Source organism: Hibiscus syriacus, unplaced genomic scaffold (assembly GCF_006381635.1).
Source record: "Hibiscus syriacus cultivar Baekdansim isolate YM2019G1 unplaced genomic scaffold, ASM638163v2 tig00000002_pilon, whole genome shotgun sequence".
Classification (NCBI taxonomy): Eukaryota; Viridiplantae; Streptophyta; class Magnoliopsida; order Malvales; family Malvaceae; genus Hibiscus; species Hibiscus syriacus.
Genome location: NW_024061752.1, coordinates 1,154,874 through 1,179,848, shown reverse-complemented (window position 1 = coordinate 1,179,848; position 24,975 = coordinate 1,154,874). Strand labels below are relative to the sequence as shown.

The 24,975-nt window shown below is 33.7% G+C and overlaps 3 protein-coding genes and 1 pseudogene across 3 annotated transcripts; 3 read left to right on the top strand and 1 right to left on the bottom strand.

The window, feature by feature from the left end:
- Positions 1-709: 709 nt before the first annotated feature.
- Positions 710-4,063, top strand: LOC120207495 (dihydrofolate synthetase-like). The gene is given in 11 exon segments (XM_039206976.1): positions 710-1,048; positions 1,156-1,253; positions 1,362-1,512; positions 1,608-1,670; positions 1,778-1,939; positions 2,260-2,451; positions 2,541-2,640; positions 3,042-3,173; positions 3,347-3,354; positions 3,356-3,480; positions 3,649-4,063. Coding segments are annotated over 11 exon segments (1,656 nt in total). The 5' UTR covers positions 710-778; the 3' UTR covers positions 4,004-4,063.
- Positions 4,064-5,098: 1,035 nt separating this feature from the next.
- On the bottom strand, positions 5,099-6,946 carry LOC120212416 (annotated as a pseudogene).
- A 1,473-nt stretch (positions 6,947-8,419) lies between these two features.
- LOC120207404 (RNA polymerase sigma factor sigE, chloroplastic/mitochondrial-like) lies at positions 8,420-11,606 on the top strand. The gene is made up of 6 exons (XM_039206882.1): positions 8,420-8,579; positions 9,216-9,952; positions 10,064-10,210; positions 10,474-10,710; positions 10,844-11,107; positions 11,198-11,606. Exons 2-6 carry the CDS (start codon positions 9,248-9,250, stop codon positions 11,393-11,395), a joined length of 1,551 nt encoding a protein of 516 aa, XP_039062813.1. The 5' UTR covers positions 8,420-8,579; positions 9,216-9,247; the 3' UTR covers positions 11,396-11,606.
- A 9,912-nt stretch (positions 11,607-21,518) lies between these two features.
- On the top strand, positions 21,519-22,967 carry LOC120207061 (bidirectional sugar transporter SWEET3-like). The gene is made up of 5 exons (XM_039206609.1): positions 21,519-21,581; positions 21,805-21,841; positions 21,934-22,156; positions 22,260-22,421; positions 22,620-22,967. The coding sequence occupies exons 1-5, from the start codon at positions 21,545-21,547 to the stop codon at positions 22,917-22,919; spliced, it is 759 nt and encodes a 252-aa protein (XP_039062540.1). The 5' UTR covers positions 21,519-21,544; the 3' UTR covers positions 22,920-22,967.
- The last annotated feature ends 2,008 nt before the right edge of the window (positions 22,968-24,975 follow it).

Sequence of the window (24,975 nt, the reverse complement as noted above, 5' to 3'; positions counted from 1 at the left end):
GTTTTTGGAACTTTTTCCTCAGCTTCCTCCAAATTCGTCTCCATCATCAACCTCAAGCACCTAAAAAAAACGACAAATACTATTAGTAAAGCAAAATGCCAAAAAACCCTGGTTATTATATTCAAGAAATGTGTCCTCAAATAGAAAATATGGATTTTAAAGAATGTCCTTCTGCTAGGTTTCTTAGAATGCTAAACAAGGGTAACAGTATAACAAGCATATTTCAGAACAGGAAAGCCAAATTCTCCTCCTTTTAATATTTCTAAAGAAAAAAAAAATGACAAGTAATCTTGAAATTTGACTCGTCGTCGTTGTTTTCCCAGAACTCAGAAAGTTAAAACCCAAACTTACTGAAAATTTCCTTGTTCGCTTTCTTTCTTTGATATAATTTCTCGGAAACCAAACAGACAGTGAGTAAGAGCAAGTTAAAATTGAAAGCAAAGATGGAAACTTACAGTGAAAGACTTTCGCTTTTACAGTTATATATATATATATATATATGTATAACTGGAATTAAGGGAAGTGTGCTAAGAGATAAAAAGAGACAAAATAGATATGTTGGAGGATTATTTTGTAATTTTTTAAAGTTTGGTGATTAAAAGAATAAATTGTGAATAGTGGAATCGTTATCTAGAAAACCCTAATAAATACATATGTTGCCAGCGAAGCCAATGAACGACGCCGTTTTTGAAATGAGTAAAGTAAGCGGTGAGTGGCGACTATAGTTGTCCTCGCGGCATCTTTCCTGGGAAACAAACGAAAAAAACCCCAGAAAGGAATGAAAATCCGTAAGCTTATCAACAGCCAATACTTCACTCTCACTCACAGAAAACCCGCGAGAACAGTCCAATTTGAATCGAAACAATGGCTTTCTTCATACACACAGGACCCGGAGCTCAATAGTTTCATCCAGTACATCGATTCTCTCAAAAACTACGAGAAATCCGGCGTCCCGAAAGACGCCGGCACCGATTCCGATGATGGGTTCGATTTGGGTCGGATGAGACGCCTTATGAACCGACTTGGCAACCCGCAGTCCAACTTCAAGGCCTGTACTCCTACCTTTGTTTAAATTATCTTTCTGTCTTTTAAATCAATGCCGACATTATATATATATATATATATACATTTATGTATGTTTTGAAATAATTATAGAGTGTTCATATTGCTGGGACTAAAGGGAAAGGATCCACTGCAGCTTATCTATCAAACATCTTACGTTCAGAAGGTTACTCGGTTGGTTGTTATACTAGGTAAGCGGAACATAAAATGATTGCGTTTTATGTTTTCTGTTTACATATTTGGTTGTCGTTTTGGATGACTGCAATATTGTAACTTGCAATCTTTTTATGTTTAAGCAGTCCACATATGCTTAGTATTAGGGAACGTATGTCGATAGGAAGGGCTGGGGAGCCTGTGTCTTCAAACACATTGAATAGCATTTTTGGTAGGATTAAGCAAAGTCTTGATGAGGCTATTGTGTTTGAAAATGGATGTCTTAGTCACTTTGAGGTTCGTGTTAATTTACATGCGTATTAAGCATTTGTTTTTGTATCATTTAATGCCTTTTTGTTCGATAGAAGCTGCATTGTTTAGCTTGTTTTCAGGTTTTTACTGCTGTGGCGTTTGCTTTGTTTGCTCAAGAGAATGTTGACTTTGCAATCATAGAGGTTGCTTTATTTCCCAAATAAATCTTCTTTTCAGTGAGTGAGTCTACTTGTTTGTGTTAGACTTACTGTTCCTTTTTCGCATCATTGATTTAATTGTAACGAGACAGGCTGGATTAGGAGGTGCTAGGGACGCTACGAACATTATTTCTAGTTCAGAACTTTCTGTGTCTATCATAACAACAATCGGTGAGGAACATTTGTCCGCGCTTGGGGGTTCTTTGGAAAGCATTGCAATGGCAAAAGCTGGAATCATTAAAAAGGGTCGTCCAGTTAGGTGATTTTACCTGAAAAAAGTTTGTTTTATATTGGCATATGCTTTGAGCTGATTGGATTCAATCTTTAGCTTTCCATTTAGTATCTTTCTTACTCTGAACCATGATTCAAATCGAAACTTTGGTATATGATGCTTGTTTTCTTCGTACATATATGTGTGCTTTACCATACCACTTTTATATGTATTCTCTTAAGCTTTTAGACCAACAGATTGTTGCTTGATAGGTGAATTTGAAGGCTGGCCATAGATAAGTGATGATACCTTCTGCATTCATGCATCTTCTCCATTCAAATTGACACCGGTTCAAATTTTCAGTTGATTTTAGGCGGGCCTTTTCTTACTCACATCGATTGCATTCTTCGTGAGAGAGCATCTTCAATGTGTTCACCTATAATATCAGCATCTGATGGCCGAATTAGAACATCCGTAAAAGGAATCAGCATGTTTAAGGGTAGACCTTCCCAATGTTGTGACTTGGTGATAGAACTTGACCTTGACTCGCAGTTGGTATGTTCTTCAAGCATTATGCTGTTAATATTAATTCATTTTTTATTTTGAATCATTTGCTTGAACTTATTATTGTTTAATCTACACAGTCCATCGAGTTACATGATTTGAATCTCTCCATGCTTGGAACTCATCAACTTCAAAATGCAGTGACTGCAACATGCGCAGCACTTTGCCTACGCAATCAAGGTAGGTGCTTAATCTCTTTTATTCTGATTCTTTTTTTTTTTGTTGAAATTACATCTCTATTAGAAAGTTACAATATTAATCAATCATTACATCCGTAATTCACGGAATAGCTGACTGAACTGTCAAACTATCAAACCATGATACACCTGAAAAACTCAAATATAAATTCCAAACCCACGCATGGAGGAACTTGAACCCGACACCTCAAAGCTTCAAAGCCTCCTCCTTGCCACTCAGCCAAGTTCTCATTGGCAATCTTCGTTATTCCGATTGGATGATTTCTACCCAGAATCATAGAAACTCGTGGGATAAGTGGCCAATGCTTTGTTGAGTCCGGTTAAGATTTTGTTCTCTTTTATTATTTCTTATTGTTTCTTTGGATGATTTCATGCATATTTCAGGATGGATAATCTCAGATGGATCTATTAGGGCTGGCTTGGAGAATACATTTGTGCCCGGAAGAAGCCAATTTCTAGCATCCAAAGAAGCTGAGAAATTAGGATTATCGGGATCAACAGTATTACTTGATGGAGGTTCTTCCTCTCATTTTCTGTGTTCTACTTTTAGTTTTAGATGGGCCAAGAAATTACGATTAACTGCCTTTTTCTTATAATCTATCAGCTTAGTATTAATTCCAATGCATATTTTGACTGAAACTCTTCTTAATGTAAGTAGTCCTGACTGCTTACTTTTTTTTTCCTTTTAGCTCACACAAAAAGACTCTGCAAAAGCTTTATTGGAAACAATACAAATGGCATTTCCGGATTCACGATTAGCCGTTGTTGTTGCAATGGCTAGTGACAAAGACCAGTTAGCATTTGCTAAAGAGTTCCTTTCAGGTATAAACCGGCTCGTGATTGTTCTATGAGGAGTTCATTTACTCTTTTTATCATTCGTGAAACAGACTACTGGATAAAAACCAGAATGTGGAAATAACTCGAGAATGGGGTGTCATTGTACACGATAGATCTTGGATGGATTTAACTGCCATTTTTACCATACTTTCACAGGTAGACAACTCGATGCAATCTTCCTAACAGAAGTTGACATTGCTGGTGGAATATCTCGAACCACCTCTGCTTCCGTTTTAAGAGATTGTTGGATGCAAGCCTCCAGAGAATTGGGCATCAACGTTCTTCATGATAGAATGATGGAGTATAGAGAATTGTTTGAGGACAAGTTTAGTTTTTCGACAAGGGGGTCGAAACATGAAACCATATTGGCTTCGGAGAAGTCGCTGTCGGATTCCATGAGGCTTGCTAATCAAATTCTTAGAGAAAGAACAAGGAATGGATCAGGTATTCTTGTGGTGACGGGATCTCTGCATATTGTTGCAAAGGTATTAGCTTCTCTTAATATGTAATGGTGTTTTATCATATATATATACACACACATACATAGCCCCCCCTTAGCGAACAATGTTTATGACATATTAATGGTCCTCCCGACATGTTTATCTATTTATTCATCGAGATATTTTGAAAGAATCAAATCTCGCATTTCTTATGTGGGCCTTTACCCCGCCCACAACCCATCACAATGATCGATCTCACTGGTCACAGTCACTATACCAAATCCAAATTTCAAGAGTGCCTTTATTTTGTCTTCAGCCATGGCATTTAAAGTCTGGTTTTTGAGCCATCTCCATCCCATAATTTTACGTAAATCTCCATGAAAGCTCTTGAAGCTAACAAGAATCATGTCTGAAAGAGGAAGAAGACAGCTCGTAAAATAGGCTCCACTTCTTAAAACCCTTAGCAAAACCCATTTCCCGTAACTCAACCTCTGCATAGCTGCCCGCTCTCATGTTTATTCTCTCTTAAGGTGACGGTGACGGTGACAGAACAGTATTACATACCCCAGAACTTCCGACATATCGAAGTGAATTCTGATGGGGAAATAACACTGCTCACATTTGGATTGTCGATTGTTTTTTTTAACTTCTCATGTTTAATCATATTCAATCTTACGTCTTTTGTATAATGTACGATTATACAAACGATAATAAAAATCGAGTTTTTTTTTTTGTTTTTTTATTAATTTTATATAAAAACATTACAAATAAAATTACTATTACTTCTAAAATATAAATTTTATTTGATTTTTAAGGATTTTTAAGGATTTTGATACAAATCAGTATCTACTTGGTATTTTTAAAATAAATTCTAATTACTTTTTGTTAAACTGATATTCAAATTTTAAAAAAATCGAATTAATATTTTTTATTGTTTGACATCTCAACAATTAATAAGGTTCCTTAGATGGCATTAATCGGTTAAAATAATAACGTTATGATTAATTATTGAAACACTATTCAACAACAAATATTAATTTGAGTGTTCTTTTTTTCAAATTTAAGTATCAATCTAAGAACTGTTGTCGAGTTCATATATTAATTTATATGAACTTTACACAAATGAGTACATAATATGCTTATCTCAAATTGATACATCTCGGGGTCAAGCAAAAACAAAGTACGATCTTCATTTGGTATCTAATGATGTAACCTGTTCTCGCTTCAAAGAAACAGAAGTTTCATACAAGCAACACGGTTTAGAATTACGGAAAGGAGCGATGGCTATCAAATGTGAAGTTCGGATCGAATCCGTCATTCCCGAATGGGAAATCGGCCGAAGTAGAGGCGGCGGCAGCTTGGATAATCTCTGTGACTTGAGACTCAACAGTGGCGGCAACAGTAGTACCGTCGTTCATCCAGCTTTGATTTGGAGACGACATAAGTGAAAGATTTCCGACCACAGATGGTGCGGAAGAGACAACCTTGTTGTCGGCCTTTATATCAGACGCCGACGAAGGGTATGTTTGGGGATCACCAATCTCGGAGTCTTCCGTTACAACTTTGAGTCTTCTCTGGAAGCTCAACAGTAAATCACGCGGTTGTTGTTTCTGGTATATTACAAGTGTGGCTTCCGCGGTAAGTAATCTCAAAGGTAGTCGGGTCATCATCCGACCTTTGTACCAGCTTTGTCGCCAGACAACCTTGGGTATTCCGATGGGCGCACCTGTAGTACTCTCTACGAATCCAAATAGAAAGGTTCAACAAGCTCTAGGATTTCAAAAAATAAAAAAAATAGCTTAGTTCGGTTAAACACTAAATGGAGTAAGAGTTTAATCCCTGAAATTTATACATTTTATTAATATAATCTTAATTCAAAACAATTCAATAAATTTAACTCGTTATATTTAATTTTTTTTTATCAATTTAGTCTTTGTTATTCTCTTCAATTACATATTCTTCTCCTAGAAATGTTATATTATTTTTTCATATTAATAGCAATTCAATAGTAATTTATTATTTTATGGAAGGATGCAATTATCTAATTACTACTTTGATACGATGGACTTGTTTAATTTGATATTATCACAAAAAAGAATTAAATTAATGGATTTTTTTTAATAAAAGATTGAATTTATTAAATTGATTTGAATTAAGACCAAATTAATATAACACATAAGTTTCAGAGTCTAAATCTATTATTATATAATCTATTTTGATTTTAACGATAAAATATTTTTTTATAATAATATTTTAATTTAGTTATTAAAGTTTAATATTTAGAAGAAAATTGACTTATATGTAATTGAACTAATAATTGAGTGACCAGTTGTAGATTTTACCTTAAATATTAATCGTATAGTATATATAGGGCAAACCTGGGATATTTTGCTCCGAGGATATCCTTTTGTCCATATTTTCTCCAACTGAAGCCATCACCAAGAGGTCCTTCCAAGGCTGTAGCGGGCCTCACTCGGACTCGTTGCGTCCATCTCGGCAGGATGTTTCTGCAACAAAAGAAAACCATAATTAAGCAATAATATTATAATGATTGTATATTTATAATTAACCTTTTTCATGGAGCTGGCATCTAACTTGAGCTGATCATCATGTTCATTGAAAGCACGGTCGGAGTCCACGTTCTGGGAACTCCTTGTACGAGAAAGTGGTTGCGACTCGGTCGTCTCCGACATTCGGATTTCTTGTGCAGAGTGTTGTGGATCTTCTCCTGCTGTGAAAGGGGTGATTTTGTTGTTGTAGTTCAGCATTGAAAGTGCCTTCTCGTACGAAGCTTGGATCCGTTGGACTAGGAATTTGGGAGTTTCATTGGAAGAAGATGATGGAACGTTTAGATAATAGGCTTGGAGCTGCTTAGCTAGCTGTCTTCCTTGTGTTAGCTCATTTACCAGACTCTTTTGCTCACTTTCTCCTGGCTCCTCCATTTATTCTTAACAAAGAGAAAGAGACATTGAAAGAGGGAGGGTATGGGTTTGGAGTTTAAGGTATATTACACACATATATAATGCCCTCCGTTGAGGACTGGACCGGTCTTTGGTCATAGAAAATGTGGGATTCAAAGAGGAAGTCTAAGTCTACTACTGACCCTTTCTCCCTCACATTTGAAACTTTCAACCTTTTTTGAACGCAAAATCATCCATCCGTCCACTGGCACTGCCCCCGTTTTTACTCTTCTTTGAGTTTAACGTCATGCTGATACTGAATGTAGTAGTTAAAGCAAATCAGAGAGAACGTCAAACCAAAGTGTTTGAGTGTATGTTGGAATTCTGAAGATTTCGTGACTCGTGATTTTCAAATCCGAGTCTTTGGAGTATCGTGAACGTTTGTGGTTTTAGACGGCACAACGATGGGTCTTAGACGGTGGTTGACCCACTGACCTGGTCGCTGCCCAGGTCTTCATTTACCAAAGTTTTCATTTTTTTCCTTTTCTTTCTTACGTCTGTTAAAATTCGGCCTGAACGATGAGCATGCCGGCACTAAGAAGTAGAATGCCAATGGAGAGGAGTCCAACATGTGGGCTAAAATTGGAATAAACATCAAATATATTTTATTAATTTAAATTAAATATTATAAAATTTAGTTATATTCATTATTAAGATAATTTCAAAATACATACTTCTCTAACTTATCGGAATAAATTTGATGTTCTTTAATATTACAAAAAAAAACATCTATAAGTGAATTTACATCGAAAGTTTAAATATTTTTCCTATATACAGTAGCAAGCAAACAAAAAGTGGAGACGAACAACAAATTTACAAGGCTGAGCATAAAGTTGAATATAGAAGATGTAATATGAAGCATTCTTTTTTAAATATTTGTGGCTATAGGCCATGCCACAAATATCTAAATTAATAAGAATTTAATAAATATTTACATAAAAAATACGATAAGAATCAAACAATAATTAGTGTGTCAATTTAGTTCCTAATTTTAATTTTTTATAACCACTTATATATATGATTCATTAATCGATTGATCCGAATTAAGGATTGTAGAGACGAAAATAATCTTTCTAACCCAATTTACTCTATTCACAAACATTATAATTTAAACTTTTAATTTTATTTAGGGATCTAATGTCTCGTCTAAATAGTCATATTAATTGTTAATTTGATTTATATAAACATAAATATTTATGGCTATAGGCCATGCCACGTATGGACAACCCTAGTGTCTCAAACAACCACAAGTACTGGGTCCCGCACACTGAAAACGAAATATTTCTTCCAATAAAATCCAACCACGTGTATCGACCGTCATCCATGAAATCTCTTGAAATATCTACGCTTCCACTCTTTTCTCGCCACGCCGTTTTCTAGCTTACCGCTTCCTCAGTGACCACGTCATCACTCCCCTGCCTATTTCTTTCTTATTTAATCTTACTTGTCACTTGCGATAGCCGTCGGATTCCAAAACTGCCTCCATCTGGCCGTTGATTTTCCACTTTGATATTATTTGTGGACATCATAATTTACGTATTTAAACGATTCTTTAAAAACTCGAGAATCTTTCATCGTTGAGAATTCTCTGCAGCTAATTGGAAACTAGGAAACAAAGCGCCATTTTCTCAAATTCCCAGCGATCCGATTCGACTCAATAACTCGCTTCTGCTCTGCTTGAACAGGTATGTTTCTCCTTGCAGGGAACTGGTTAACGTTTATAATTGCTTATGAATGATGTCAAATCAGTTCCTATTAGAAATGTATCAGAGATCTGAGAGTTTTGCTATATGTCTACTTCATTTTGATCTGTTCATGATTTTTTCTATGTTTTAATGTTTGTTAAAATCTTGAATTACAGCAGAAAATTATCGTTTGGTAACAAAGAAAGAAAATGATTTCTTTTATTCACCTTTTTGCTTACATTTCAAGGATGCATACTCTGTGTCTATAGACTGAATCTAATAACTGTTGCTAACCACTCTTGATTGAAACTAACCAAACAAACTTTGAATCTTTAGCTGGTGACTTACTTATTCACCTAAAAATGTTGATTTGAAGTAGCCTATGTCAAAGTAGTTTCAAGTTTTGGTGATCAATCTAGATAAATACTATTATATACAATGCTATTGACCAGTTTAATGAAAGCTATTATGTTTGATCAAACGCTTGATATAGCTTCTGTGCACAAACACAAATGTTTTTGTGTCAAAAAACTAGTTTTAGTTATGTGATATCGATGAATCTGTGTTTGTTCTTGCAAGAAAAGTAACAGCCAGTTAATCTTAAGTATTGTACCTGATTCATATGCTTGGTTGCAGTTTTTGCTTAAATTTTGTAAAGAGTATTCGCCATGGGAGTTGTTAGCATTTCTAGTTCAGCTGCCCGAACTCCACTAGGACTAAGCACAAAGTTCTGTACTCAAAGATGTACATTGAGAATGCCTTATATTTTAGCATTTAAAGCAGATAAATCCAATAATACAACTCTAGTTACGCCTCAAGAACTTAATCTTTCGCCGGTGGAAACCACTAAGGGGCACCCGAAGCGACGTGGGAAAGCTAAAAAGGCTTCAAAAACAGCAAACCGCGTCTTGGATGATGAAGGTTCTCCGTGCACTATGGATGTAGATTACAATGAAGCTGCTGCAAAACTCGAAAACCTTTATAAGCTTAGCCCTTCAACTCGAACATTTGATGAAGTAGGGGAAAAAAGTGAGACAAAAGGACGTCATCCGAGGAGAAAGAAATCTAAAGAAAGTGATGGGAAATTAGATGATGCTAATGATAAGATTGTCATTAGGAACAGGACTAAGAAGACTAGAAGATTGAATCTTGATAAAAGGGTTGAACTGAAAAGGAACAGAGAAGAAAAGCCAGTTGTTTCTGGTCAGAGGAAAAAGGGTATTATGAACGAAAGTGAGAAGATCGATAGGCTTGTCCGGGACTATTCAGCTTCAACCGATTTGGTCAGCTTGGACTGGAAAAAGATGAAGATACCTCCTGTTCTACCGTCCACTGAACATACATGGTTGTTTAAGCTAATGCAACCAATGAAGGTTTGCACCTTTTAATTAAAAGGAGACTGCTGCAAGCCTTTGTTTTCTATATTTCTTAGTTTTTGAAACTTTGATTGTGGTTGCCACTAAAATATTTTTATCAAACTGCAGGCATTGCTTGAGGCGAAAGAGAACTTGCAAAAGGAATTGGGTAGAGATCCTACTGAAGATGAATTAGCTGAGGCAACAAATATGAGTGCAGCTCAAGTGAGTAGACATTTAGAGGTCGGTCGAGCTGCTAGAAATAAGCTCATTAAGGTAACTCCTCTTCCACCACAAGCAACAGTAGGGATATTTTCACTTTCAGTTGGATTCTTTTATCAACACTTTGAGTTGGATTAGTATACATATATTTTTTAGTCTTTTTATATATGCAACTGGTGTTGATGTACCACTAGCCTAGTCTTTTGATATCGCCTTTTTAAAAGTGGTTCCCTAGTTTGTGGATAAACCTTATTGTGAGCATTTTGCCATTGGCTTTCAATAATAACTGCTGAGAGGTATTTCTTTATTTCATGCAGCATAATCTCCGGCTTGTTTTGTTTGTGATAAACAAATATTTTCAAGATTTTGCAAATGGTCCAAGATTTCAAGACCTTTGTCAGGCAGGAGTCAAAGGACTTATTACAGGCATTGATCGCTTTGAACCAAGAAGGAAATTCCGGCTTTCGACTTATGGTCTTTTTTGGATTAGGCATGCAATTATACGTTCTATGACAGTATCAAACTTCACCCGTGTCCCGTTTGGACTTGAATCTGTATGCTCCCCTCACTTATGCGTGCTATATTTTACTGCTTATATAGAAAAATACCTTGATGATTTACATGAAACAAGTAGCAACATTGAGACATTTTGGCAGGGCCAACTATTTACCTGTCTTTTCATTGCAGGTTAGAGTAGAAATCCAAAGAACCAGACTGAAATTATTGTTTGAACTTCAAAGAGAACCAACAGACGATGAAGTAATTGAAAAGGTTGGGATCTCTCCTGAGAGGTACCAAGAAGTAATGAGGGCCTCAAAATCCGTTGGGTCTCTTCATTCGAGGCATTCGGTCACGCAAGAAGAGTTCATTAGTGGAATCACCGATGTTGATGGTGTTGGCGGTGATCACCGGAAGCAACCTGCTCTTCTCAGGCTTGCGCTTGATGATGTGGTAAGACTACACCCTCTTTTTAACTTACATTTTTGTCTGAAATCAATGGCTCACGGTAGGCAACAACTAAAGCCCCTGTTTTTTTTTCAGCTTGATTCTCTGAAGCCGAAAGAGAGCCTGGTGATGAGGCAGAGATACGGGCTAGATGGTAAAGGTGATAGAACATTAGGAGAAATTGCTGGGAACTTAAATATTTCGAGAGAAATGGTCCGAAAGCACGAAGTAAAGGCGCTGATGAAGCTCAAGCATCCAGCCCGAATGGACTATCTTCGCCGGTATGTAGTCTGAATTGTATCGACATTCTCGGCGGTCGTCTTTATAACTCCCCCTATATGCTTATATTGGCCCATGACAGTCGTGTCTGTATACTAATGATGTTGTATCATAGTCACTTTAACTACATCAAACATAGAATTCTTATACGTGTAATATAAAATTCAAATACTCAAAGATTGTAAATCACCAATTATACATCACATGTAATAGTTTTCTTCAGTCATGATAGTCTGATTATACGTCTCTACTGAGAGATAAGGCACCAAGGAACCAGAACAAGCATTGTGAACACCGTATCTCTACTGAGAGATAAAGAACGAGTTTAGAGAAATTTAGGAGGCGATGAGAATATCGTTTGATTTTTATTATATTATTAATTTGATATTTTAGATAATTTGTAGTGATTAAAATTTTTATATAAATCAAAATATTAGATACTAAGCATAAATTTATCCGTCATTAAACTAGAATAATTAAGTTATTTTAGAATAAATATATATTTTTTTAACAATTCCTATCTAGGATGAAGGGGAAGGATAGTTTTTACTCTTAATGTGTATAGAAACGGCAACTTAGGAGAATGGAGAGGTGTCGATTGACCTATCAACCACACCATGCTCTATAGATTGTTGACAATTATTTAGAATATGTTTCTTTAAAGAGCAATTGTTTAGGCAAATACGAACTTTATATTAAAACTAATTAGATGTGTATGTAATGGACATGAGTCGGGTCAGATTTTGATCAATCTTAATCCAGCCTCAGTATCTTATATCTCACCTTTCACTCGACCCAACCTGAATATAATGACTTTCTATAGCATCCAAAATATGACTTAATTTTTAGAATGAAAGCCCGCATATGATTGAAACAAATATATATTTTTCTTTTTTATTAGATAAAATAATAATTTAATTAAAAAATATAAGAAGCTTTATTATAATTATTCTTAAATATATAAGAGATAATAATATTATCTAACATCAACTCACGTCAAAAAAATTCACTTAAACGGCCTAACCCTTAAAAAATCCAAACCAAATCCCTTTTTTAGAAAGAAAAAAGTTATAAGATGGTTTCGGATCAAGAAATGACCATCCAGCTAAGTTGGTAGAGCACAAGGCTTTTAACTTTGAGGTCGTGGGATCGAGTCACACGGAGGACATTTCATAATTTGGAGGTCTGCTCTCAACCTGGCGTTGGGGGTGACCTACTATCTTACCTCCCCCTTACCCCATTACATGTAGGAATAAGGGCCAACTAAATTTTTTGGACCAAATTCTTCCTAATCATCCCTTAGGGGGTGTTTAGTTCATGGTATCTCACATTACCGAGGGAATGAAATGTCATTACCTCGTTTGGTTGGCAAACATTCCCAGCCCCGGTAATAAGTTATTCCCAACAGTGGTATTTTGAGGATATATTATCGGGAATGTGATTACCCCTTCCCTTAGGTATTGTTACATTCCCGGTGTTTTGGACTAAAATACATTTAATTTTTTTTCTTCAAAAATATCATTCTTCTGTCGTTGAATAAAAAAATTCTACGAAGGTTAAATTATAAATTTATCCTTAAACTATTTTAGATTTACAAAAAAGTCCATAATTAGAATTTTATATGAAGTTCAGGGGTTAAAATAAAATTTTTACCCTTTCATTAAACCTATTTATCTTTTCAATTTTGTAAAAAAAATTATATAAATTTTATGAATTTAAAATTTTTAAAGAAAATGTATAAATTAATTATAGTAGTATTATAGTAGAATTCAACTTGTTAAAAAACAAATATATAATAAGGATAATTTGGTAAAATATGCATTTCAATAATCTTTTATTCCTTTAACCAAATATTATAATCTTACATTCCTGCTAAACGAACCAAACACAAAATACAACATTTCCAATAATCTTATTCCCGCCGGTAATCCTATTCTCGCCGGTAATCTTACATTCCGTGAACCAAACGCACCATTAGTGAGTGTATTAAAATTATTAAAGTATTGTTTTATTATAAGTGCTAATGAAATTGGATTAGGTGTATATAGATTATTCAAATCTGATTGGAATTTGAAATTTTGTTTAATCCAACATTTTTTAATATAAAACTGTTAATAATTCAAAGTAAAAATTCATTTAAATTTTAAAAATAACGAAAAACTATCTGTTTATCTCATTTGAGAGCACTCAACCATCCCTTTTTAGCAATAGTTCGGTTCATTTTGGACAGCATATCATATCTTATCCTAATTTCCACACCTAACCCCAATTATATTGTCGTATGCTCCTAAATTTACCAATATATTATATACATGTATTTGTATATATATATATATATATTAAAATAATATTTAATTTTAAAAGTTTTTAATAAATTACTTCATTAGAATTATTTTTTTCCTGAACAAGTAATTTTTAATAAATTTAAAAAATGTAAAGAAAAAGATGTCTAAAGAGTATATTTAAAAATTGATGAGTATAAATTTACGTGAAGGCACCGTACTATCTCTTTGACGAAAAAACAAACCAGAGTTGACATTAGGGATGGTAATTAGTAAAAATAATAATTTAGAAATTTAAAATTGACAAATATAGTTGATGGGTGATTTTAGAATTATGCCTAAAATTAATTGATTCAGTTATCAAATCAAAGTGATTATGACTGTAAGAAGCTTCAAGCAGCAGAACAATGGCCAACACAACAAAGCATCAGAAACCCCATGATGAATCAGAGAAGCAACAAAGAATAAAGAATGGAAGACAACCAAACACCAGGAAGAAGATGATGATATTACCATCAAACAAATTGACTGTGGCTTATACCTCACTCAAATTATGCCTTTTTTATTCTATCATCTCTCATGGATTCCGTCCACAGGTAGAAGAAGATCAGATGCTCTCGAATGTCGGATACTAATTATCTTTATTCGATTTAAATTTTAAACGTTATGAATAGTTTAAATATTGTAATTTCTATAAAAAAAATATTTTCAGGATTTTTTTGAAAAAAATGAAGATAGTTATTAAGGGTAAGTATGTGGAAAATATCAAATTTAATTAATCAGAATTTCAATTTATTTAATTTATTTAATGACGATAGTTATGATTGAATATTTTTTTAAAAATATATATATATGAAATGACTCCAAACTTTTCTTATTTTTTTTGTTAAAAAGTTTTAATTTTAAATTATTTTTTATTTCTAAATGATGTAACATCTTCTTCTGAATCTTGGTGGTGAAGAGGTGGATAAAGAGGGAGCGAGTTGTATATCTTGATCCCACGTTGATCGGATGAAGAATATTATAGATCAGAGTGATTTAGCGTTTATGAGTTTTGGATTCAAGGTTGAGGTTTAAAGTGATTTAGGTAAAATATAAACTGATAGACCGAAGAAAATGGGACGAGTTTGTCGTTATCTTAAGTGATTGAAGAAGACGTTGAATAATGATAATTACAACGTCAACATGACACATGGATAAAATTATAAAACTTTCATCATTAGAAAAAAGAGATAAAATAAGAAAAAAAAGAGAAACGACATAAATTTCATTTCAATAAAAAAAAAAAACATTCAACATCGGTACACATGACTACTATATCACAATCATATTTATGATTTAATATCTAAACGACCAAAATAAGAACAAATCTAAAATTCATTGAATAAATTAAAAGAAAATAAACTCAAAAAGGGAATTTATAGTCTACCACATAATTAACGATAGTTAACAATTTCTTAACCCGAATTAAAAGTCCGAACCGAATAATTATCCAAAAAATTGTTCATGTCGGCTCAAATCAATCATATAATCATATTTCAGAAAATCAAAACCAGTTAAGTAATATTTCGATTTTAGACAACTTAGCCTAATTAATGTAAGCAAAAGAATCTCTTTATTTTGATTGAAACAACATGTCGAAAGACTCGAGTGATGATCGTCGATGGGTCTTTAATGGCTACCAACAAAAAAACAATCCCGAGAACAATTGGTTTTGGCCCTAAATTGATCGTCAATATCACCATACAATGTTCCCATTCTCATAACAGTTGGTTGACTAAATAATTTGAGAAATTTGAAAATAATAATTTTTTTGAATTAATCATTGGTATCCGATCTATTAACCGATTAATCTAGATCGGGTATTACAGAGGAAAGTGCGACCCTCTCAACCCAGCTTGCTCTATTCACAGATGTCATGATTTGAACCCCTAACCTTACTTAAGTGATATATTGTCTCATCCCACTAGATCAACGAGTTACTGGTTAAAAATAATAATTAATATGGCCTAAGAGATCAATTACACATTTCAATAAACTATGTTTATTAATTGTTCAACTTTTTTTACCATTACATTTAAAATAACCATTTTAAGAAACATCAAGTGGTTAGGGAATATTATTTTTCCAGATCAATTCAAAAAAAAAATGTAACTATAATTTAATATTTACCTAATGTGAATTGTTAAATGACTTTTATATCATATGTCACGTCATAATATTTTCATGTGATAGTTCTAAACTTAATCGATATTATTTAAAAATTCAATAACTTTGAGAATACTTAACTCTATTTTTTTAAAGACTTTATATAAATTCAGGTCTATATATTAAAATAATTTAATATATTTTAATTTATGCATATAAAAGTCACGTGCATTACATGTTGGTGCACATGGCACCGAAAGGTGTTGAAGAAAAAAAAAATAAGTCAAGAATTGTAGGCACCGAATGGTAGGTGCAAAATTTGTTGATTTTTCAATAATGGTAGAACCTCAATTTTTGCCATTGTAAGTTAGAGTATTTACAAATTAGTCCTTAAGCTTGAACTATAAATACCCTAACTCATTTAGCTTCAAAACCATCCCAAAACATTCTAGTTTTCTTCCAATACTAGAGAATTTAAAGAGTTTTCTTGAGAGTTGTTTTCTCCTTTTTATCTAGAGAGAATTATCATTGTTTTCTCCTTGGTAGATCGAGAGAGGTTGTAATTCTTATTTTCTCATAGTGAAATTCTTCTACCGTTGCCTGTGGTTTTTACCCTATATTATTTAGGGGTTTTCCACGTAAATTTTGTGTCTCTTTTATCTTCAATTTTTATTTTCTCAAATTATCAGTTGCGATTTTGCTCTATCCGATAGCCGTCTTCCGCAACAATTGGTATCTCCCACTTGAAGATTTGATTGGAACAATCATATCTTCACATCATTCTTTCTACCTTGTACCATCATGTTGCTTACGTTTCTGACATACCACACGAGGATCGACACCAAGTAAATTTATCAGCATTGATCGTCTTTGTCATGAAATCTGCTATGTTGTCTTTGGTATGGATCTTCTGCATATCTACCGTCCCTTCTTCCACCTTTTCACGAATGAAATGGTATTGAACTCGTATGTGCTTTGTCTTTTAATGAAATATTGGATTCCTTGCTAAATGCAAGGCACTTTGACTGTCACAAAACAAAGAGACATACTCTTGATTGTGCCCAAGCTCCTCCAATAGCATCTTCAACCAAATTGCTATATTCTGATTCTGTTGCGGATGTAGCCACAATTTACTGTAATTTTGAAACCCAGCTTACAGCTCCACCAACAACTTTGAACACATATCCTGTAGTAGATTTGCTTTGATCCAAATCCCCTGCATAGTCAGAATCGACATACCCATTGATAAGTAAAATTGATCCTCCGTAATATAATGCAACATTTGAGGTCCCTTTGATGTATCTCAGGATCCTCTTTACTGTATTCCAATGCTCTTTGCCTGGATTCACCATGTACCGACTAACCACTCCCACTGCTTGTGCAATGTCTGGTATTGTGCATATCATAGCGAACATTAAACTTCCCACTACTGATGCATACGATACTCGAGACATCTCCATCCTCTCTTCTTCACTGCTAGGACTCATAATGGATGATAATTTAAAGTTAATACGAAGAGGGGTTGAAATTGGCTTACAATCTTGCATGTTGAATCGTGACAAGATCTTCTTCAAGTAATTCTTTTGTGAAAGCCAAATCTTCTCATTACTTCTATCTCGGTGAATTTGCATCTCTAGAATCTTGTTTGCTGATCCCAAGTTATGCATTTCAAATTCCCTAGCCAGTTGTGCCTTCAATTCTTCAATATGATCTTTGTTGGGTCCTACAACCAATATGTCATCCACATACAACAGCAATATAACAAAATCGTTATCACCATACCTCTTGAAATAAGCACAAGGGCCTGCATTAAGTCTGTTGTACCCAAGGCACATAATGAAGGAATCAAATCTCTTATACCGTACAGAGATTTGTTCAACCAGCAAACCAAGTTCTTCTTTTCTTTTTCTTCAAAACCTTCAGGCTGGAGCATATAAATCTCTTCTTCAAGATTTCCATGAAGAAAAGCTATTTTAACATCTAGCTGCTCTAGATGTAAGTTGAATGTAGCACACATTGTCAAGACTACTCGAACTGTTGTTAGTCGAACCACAGGAGAAAAGATTTCATTGAAATTAATACCTTCTTTTTGAGCATATCCTTTGACCACCAGTCTTGCACGATACCTCTCAACTTGATCATCACCATTTCGCTTGGTTTTAAAGACCCATTTGTTACCGATTGGCTTCCTTCCTTGTGGTAGTGTTACAAGGTCCCATGTATTATTTTTATGAAGGGCTTCAATTTTCTCTTGCATCGCCATCATCCATAGTGAAGCATCTGAGCTGTTTATTGCCTCCTAGTATGTTGATGGCTCACCGTCCTCTGTTAAAAGGCAGTATGCAATATTACCTTCTATAACATAATCTGAGTGCCAATTGGGACGTCTTCTCACACGATATGATTGACGAGTTGTTGGAGCTTCAGAACTCTCTGGTTCTTGCTCATCATGTGGCTGGTTCTGCTTCTGAAGAATCTCCTTGTTCAACCTCCTTTTCCACATGCATCTGTGTAGTCTCTAACTTTTCAGTACTATCATCGTATTTATTTCCTTTTAGTTTATATTATACAAAGATAACATCCCTGTTGATGACCACTTTGCGGATAGTGGGATCCCACAAGCGATACCCCTTTACTCCATCAGCATACCCCAAGAATTTGCATTTCCTGAATTTTGGATCCAGCTTTGAAATTTCTTGGGGAGTTGTACATCACGTACACAATACTTCCAAATACATGGAGGTTTGAATAATCAACTGGTTTACCAGTCCACATCTCCATTGGTGTCTTCAGCTCTATTGCAGTTGATGGAGCTCGATTCACCAAATAACAGGCGGCATTGATTGCTTCTTCCCAGAATGTTTTTTCTAGGCATGCATATCTAAACATTGCTCTTGTTCTTTCTAACAAGGTTCAGTTCATCCGCTCTGCCACTCCATTTTGTTGAGGAGTGTTTGTTACTGTGAATTGTCTTTTGATGACTTCTTTCCTACAAAAGTCATCGAATTCTTCGCTTGTGTATTCTCCTCCATTATCTGTTCTGAAACACTTGATCTTGTTTCCAAAATCAAGTTCCATCCGCACTTTGAAGTTTCTGAAAGTTGAAAACACATTTGACTTCTTCTTAATAGGGTACACCCAACATCTTCTGGAGTAGTCATCAATAAATGAGACAAAGTATTTTGCTCCGCCTAGGGATATAACTGGTGCTTGCCATACGTCAGAGTGAACCAATTCTAGAACAATTTTACCTCTAGAATTTGATGTGTTGAATTTCAACCGATGTTGTTTACTTGTTATGCAATGCTCACACAAAGGAAGTGATACATTTGTTAAGCCTGGAAGTAACTTTTGCTCCACAAGGACTTTCATTCCTTGTTCTGACATGTGTCCAAGTTTTCTGATGCCATAACATTGCAGAATCTGAACTACATGAGGCAACAGAGGCTTCTGCTTCTAGCAAAGTTTATCCCTTCAGCATGTACAAGTTTGATGCTATCTTATCTTTAAGCCTTTCAACACCACAAGCGCTCCATAGAACACCTTCATGATTCCTTTCCATGTTTCAATCTTACTTGCATTATTATCCAACAATCCATATGATAATAAATTTTTCTTCAGGCCTTTCACGTGCCGCACATCTCGAACAACTTTAATTATTTTGTCATACAACTTCAATTTGATGGTTCCCACGCCAACGATCTCTAAGGCATGATCATTGCAACTATACACAGATCCTCCTGAGACAGGTTCATAATGATGGAACCATTCTCTTCTTGAGGTCATGTGATATGTTGCTCCCGAATCAATGAACCATATATCTGTAAATCGTTTTCTTCCTTCCACGGTGGTTGACGCTTCACAGCATAAAGCATCTCCATCATCTGAAGTGTTTGCAGTATTGCCTTGTGGATTGGAGTTTTTATTTAGACTCTAACAATCCTTCTTCAAGTGACCCTTATTTCCACAGTTGTAGCACTTTAAATTCTTCTTGCTTCTCGACTTCGATCTACAATGTTTGTGAATGCTATTTTGTCCACGTTCTATTGATCTCCCTCTCATCGTTGTCAACGCTTCTGCTTGTTGCATATTTACTTGTATGTCTTCCTTGTTATTGCACCGATTTTCTTCTTGTAGAACAGCAGCTGCAACGTCATCGAAGACTAGACTGGTGACATTATTGTTTGTCAAGTTGATGATAAGTTGATCATACGAATCCGGTAGACTTTGAAGTAGAAGTTCAACACATTATTATTGTTCTATTATTTTACAGCTTAAGGATGTAAGCTGAGAAAATAAAGTGTTCAACGTATTTAAGTGCTATGTCACTTAAGTAGATTCTGGCATACGGAGAGTGTACAATTTCCTCTTAAGGAAAATTTTATTGTGCAACGATGTGGCCTCGTACAATTTGGTGAGATGATCCCATATCTCCTTAGCTGTCTCCTCCTCCTCGGTGCTTGACAATACTTCATCTGCTAATGCTAGATGAAAGTTTGTCATAGTATTCCCGTCCATTTCGATCCATTTATTGTCGTCTGTGAAATATACCGGCCTTTCACTGATAGCTGCTAGACATCCGTCTTTCCTCATGATGGCCTTCATCTTCAATTTCCACAATGAGAAGTTTCACCCATTAAATTTTTCAATATCAAATTTCGTTGTCATAGCTTCTAGATAGCTCACACTATTTCACTATCGTAAATAGTTCTCTGGAACCTTCAAAGATTGGGTAATACCTTCTTACTTTCTTATGTTGGAGGATCCACTTTTTGGTGGCAACCACAAAGACAATAAGCAGATATTACACACTCAAATCTGGCTCGGATACCAATTGTTGTAGAAGACGGCTATCGGATAGAGCAAAATCGTAACTTTACATTATAAGCAAGTTAGTATAATTATATTATTAAATTTAATAATCAAATTATCAAGATATAAATTACATGAAACATTGATGAAACTCCATAAACTCAATCAATTTTACAGTGTAAGTTGATATCTGGTGCATTGCTATTTATATATATATATATATATATATATATATATATATATATATATATATATATAAGTTTAGATTGGAGTTTTTGAAGATAACATTAAATCGAGTTAGAGTTTATGATAAAAATATTTAATTTGATTTGAGAATAATAATATAATCAATCTTTATATCTATAAGGATAATTATTATTATAATAGTCATCTCTCTAATTTTTTCAGTTAAAAATTTTCTCTAAATCAAAATTGAATCAGATAACAGATAAAATGATATAATACTCTAATCGAATTTGAATCAACTAAAAATCTAATTTGACCCGGGCCATATCAATCCCTAAGTGGGTAATGGAAGTGGTAGCTAGAGAGAGACTCCACTAACAACATAGCCAGAAACAACAAATATATAGTTCACTTTCCATTTTGCATTTGACCTAATTATTAAACCTAACAGAATAATTAGTGCAAAATTTTATTTTATTTAATTTTTTATCATTAAAACAGTTAGTGACAAAAGCTCCATATCAGAGCAAACAATATTGGCATCCACACACAAGTTCATGTCAAGACATAGACAGCACATCCTATGCTACAGTACTCTCAATTGTTAAGAAAAAGAAAACATTATTCTTATTCTTTTGTCTTCTTGATTTTTCTTTGAATATAAAATATCCAATATCTCACTGGTATTTATATTCCTTGAAGGTCCTTAAACAGTCCTCAGGACCATAAACAAGTCATGGGTGATAAGCTACGGCTGGCAGTTGGGATCATGGGTATTTTCCGTGCTAGCTCTTTGCTTTCCTTCTTGCTTTATGTTTTCTGATAAACAAAATGGATCGAGAGGAACGACAGGCTGTCGTTATTCTAAAAATTTCAAACTCTGTATATTTTAGATATTTTTGTAATTTTTATTAATTTTATATTTTCGTCTTTTAAAATTTTATAAAATCACATCTTCTAACATAAAACCCTACTTACGTGGATCTTCTATTGCAGGCAATGCATCTTCTTTGTTGCTGTATGCTGCTCCAATGTAATGTCGACATTCTATTCACTTCTTAGCTTATATAAATATGTCGAGTCGAAAGAAATTTATGAAGTGTAATCGATAGAATTTGCATGCAGCTTGACATTTTCGAGGGTGATAAGGAAAAAAAGCATAGAGGAATTCTCATGCATTCCGTACATCGTTGCACTCTCGAATTGTCTCCTTTACACTTGGTATGGACTGCCTGTTGTGAGCTATAAGTGGGAAAATTTTCCTGTCATCACCATCAACGGTTTAGGGATCATATTAGAGTTATCTTTCATCTTCATATATCTTTGGTTCGCTCCAACCAGAGGAAAGGCAAGCAATTTCTTAAAACCATGTTTGCTTCTTTTTTTTTACGTTTCCATCATCGTGCGATTAGTTCTTTTAACTTCGTTTTGCATGATGAAAAATTTTGCAGATTAAGGCCGGCGGTATAACGACGATCGTCATAGTAATATTTTCCGTCACGGCTCTCATCTCGACCTTTTTGTTCCACGACCATCATCATCGGAAAGTTCTTGTCGGAACTATCGGGCTGGTTGCATCGGTGGCAATGTATGCTGCTCCGCTTGTGGTTGTGGTAAGCCATAATATTAAATTACGGTCATGTAACGACTTTATCGTAACGTTTTTTAAATTCACTACAACATCTATTTTTAATAAATAAATCACACTATGCTCTCCGTAACGTCGGTAACTGCGATACAACAGGAAGGTGATTTGCATTTTTTTTTTATCTGGGTCGTCGTGATCGGATTTTACGTTGATTTGCATGCAGAAACGGGTGATCGTGACGAAGAGTGTGGAGTTTATGCCGTTTTATTTATCTTTTTTCTCGTTCATGGCTAGTGTGCTTTGGCTGGCTTACGGACTATTGAGTCACGATCTGCTACTAGCGTCGCCGAATCTGGTTGGTTTACCTTTAGGCCTTCTGCAACTTGGACTTTACTGCAAGTACAGGAAAAGAGAGATTATAGAAGAAGAACCCTGCAAATGGGATTTAGAACAGAACAATAACCAGGAGAAACCCAAACACATGCAGCTCGTGACGAACGAAAATATCAATGGAAAGTGTTGAAATTATACTGGTTTAATGCTTGGGGTATGACCAGAAATAAAATATATTCCTCTCCCTTGTCCCACGGTACAACATGTAATAAATATTAATCTATTCTTATTACATACCAGTATTATTTTAAATTTATTATTATTAATTATGATGATATTGTCACGTTCGACGAGTATGGATGAACACGATTAATGATGAATACCATTAAATTAATTTATAAAATATTAAATTTTAAAGTACTAAATGTATAATTATAATTTAGTTAAAAATATAAATGTAATTTAATTAAAATATAATATTCATAAAACATTAGTTTTTAGGGTAAACTATATTATTGACCACCTAATTATTTGCCCCTTTTATATTAACCATCGATTTTACAATTTTGTCAATCGGGTCACCAACTATTTAAATCTTATCAATCAAGCCACCAACCGTTAAATATTAACGAAGGAGACAATGTGACAATTAATAAAATTTGTATAATTATACATTTAGTCCTCATTACTTACACATTCTAATAATTTGGTCATAGCTTTTATTTAATTAAATAAATTTAATCTTCAATTCGAGGTGACATGTGTCACTGTGTCATTGGAATTTTTTAATAAGTTTTATTTAATAAATTTTTCATCCAATCAAGTGGTGTCACATGTAACCAATTGAATGAATGAAAAATAAATTAGATCAATAACTGCTTTTGGTGGGGTTTGAACTTAGGGCGCAAGCCAAAAAACTAAACACCCTAATCACTAAGCTAAACCACTAAATTTGTCTAATATATAGAACATAATCTATATAATTTATAATATAGTTAATGGTAATAAATGACCTTATAAGGAATCAAACATGAAATAATTAAATAGTATGAAAATATAAAATATATATCAACAAATATTATAATTATTAATAAATGAATATGTTTTATTTATATTTTAAATCACATTTAATGAAAATTTAAAATAAAAGTGAATTTAATATGTTGTAATTGAAATGTATCATTTTACATATTTTAAATTAATAAATTGTCTTCATTATTCTAATTTTATTGAACTGAAATATATCATATCTTATATTTTAAAATATTATAACATCAACAAAATTTTAATCTTATTTAAAAACTCTATATTAAAATAGACTAATTCAATAAAATCAAGTTTCCACTAAAATTTTATTCAAATATGTAATGAAATATAAAATTCTTACTCTAACCGGGATATAAACAAGTCAATGCATAAGTTAAAATACTTCCTACGATAAGCCTTCAACTATCAGGGAAATTCTAAGTCAAAAACTCTTCGTTATATTCCAATTATAATATTTTTTTTTTATTTTTTCATTAGAATGATTTAAAATATAAATAAAATACATTCAAATATTAATCAATTATAATATTTTTGTGTGTATATGTATCATATTATTGTATTATTCAATTATTCCATGTCGGAGTTCTTATTAGGTCATTTTCCTTTTTTATTGCAATTAACTATATATATTATATTGTGATAGGATTGTCATTTGAATGGTGCATGTTAGTGGTTGGGGCATTTGATTCTTCTCCTCGAGTCTTGGTTCAAACCCTACCAACAATGGTTATTGTTTCAATTTATTTTCTATTCATTCAATTGGTGACACGTGACACCATTTGATTGGATGAAAATTTTATTAAATTAAATAATAATATTAAGAAAAAAATCCAATCACATAGTGACACATGTCACCATCTGATTGAGGATTAAATTTATTGAATTAATTAAAAGTTAAGACCAAATTAATAGAATGTGTAAGTAATGAGGACTAAATGTGTAATATACAAATTTTATTAACTGTCACATCATCTCCTCCGTTAATATTTAACAACATGTGGCTTGATTGACAATATTTAAATAATTAGGTGACCCAAATGGCAAAACTGAAAAATTAGTGGTAAAAGTAAAAGGGGTAAATAATTAGATGGTCAATGATATAGTTTACCCTAAAAACTAATGTTTTATAAATATTGTATTTTAATTAAATTACATTTATATTTTTATCTAATTTATAATTATACGTTTAATACTTTATA

Coding starts and splice junctions, on each gene's coding strand:
- LOC120207404 (XM_039206882.1), top strand. CDS start 9,248: ATGGGAGTTGTTAGCATTTCTAGTTCAGCTGCCCGAACTCCACTAGGA. Junction 9,953..10,063: donor AGCTAATGCAACCAATGAAG/GTTTGCACCTTT, acceptor ATCAAACTGCAG/GCATTGCTTGAGGCGAAAGA. Junction 10,711..10,843: donor TCCCGTTTGGACTTGAATCT/GTATGCTCCCCT, acceptor TTTTCATTGCAG/GTTAGAGTAGAAATCCAAAG.
- LOC120207061 (XM_039206609.1), top strand. CDS start 21,545: ATGGGTGATAAGCTACGGCTGGCAGTTGGGATCATGG. Junction 21,582..21,804: donor GCTGGCAGTTGGGATCATGG/GTATTTTCCGTG, acceptor CTTCTATTGCAG/GCAATGCATCTTCTTTGTTG. Junction 21,842..21,933: donor TTGCTGTATGCTGCTCCAAT/GTAATGTCGACA, acceptor ATTTGCATGCAG/CTTGACATTTTCGAGGGTGA.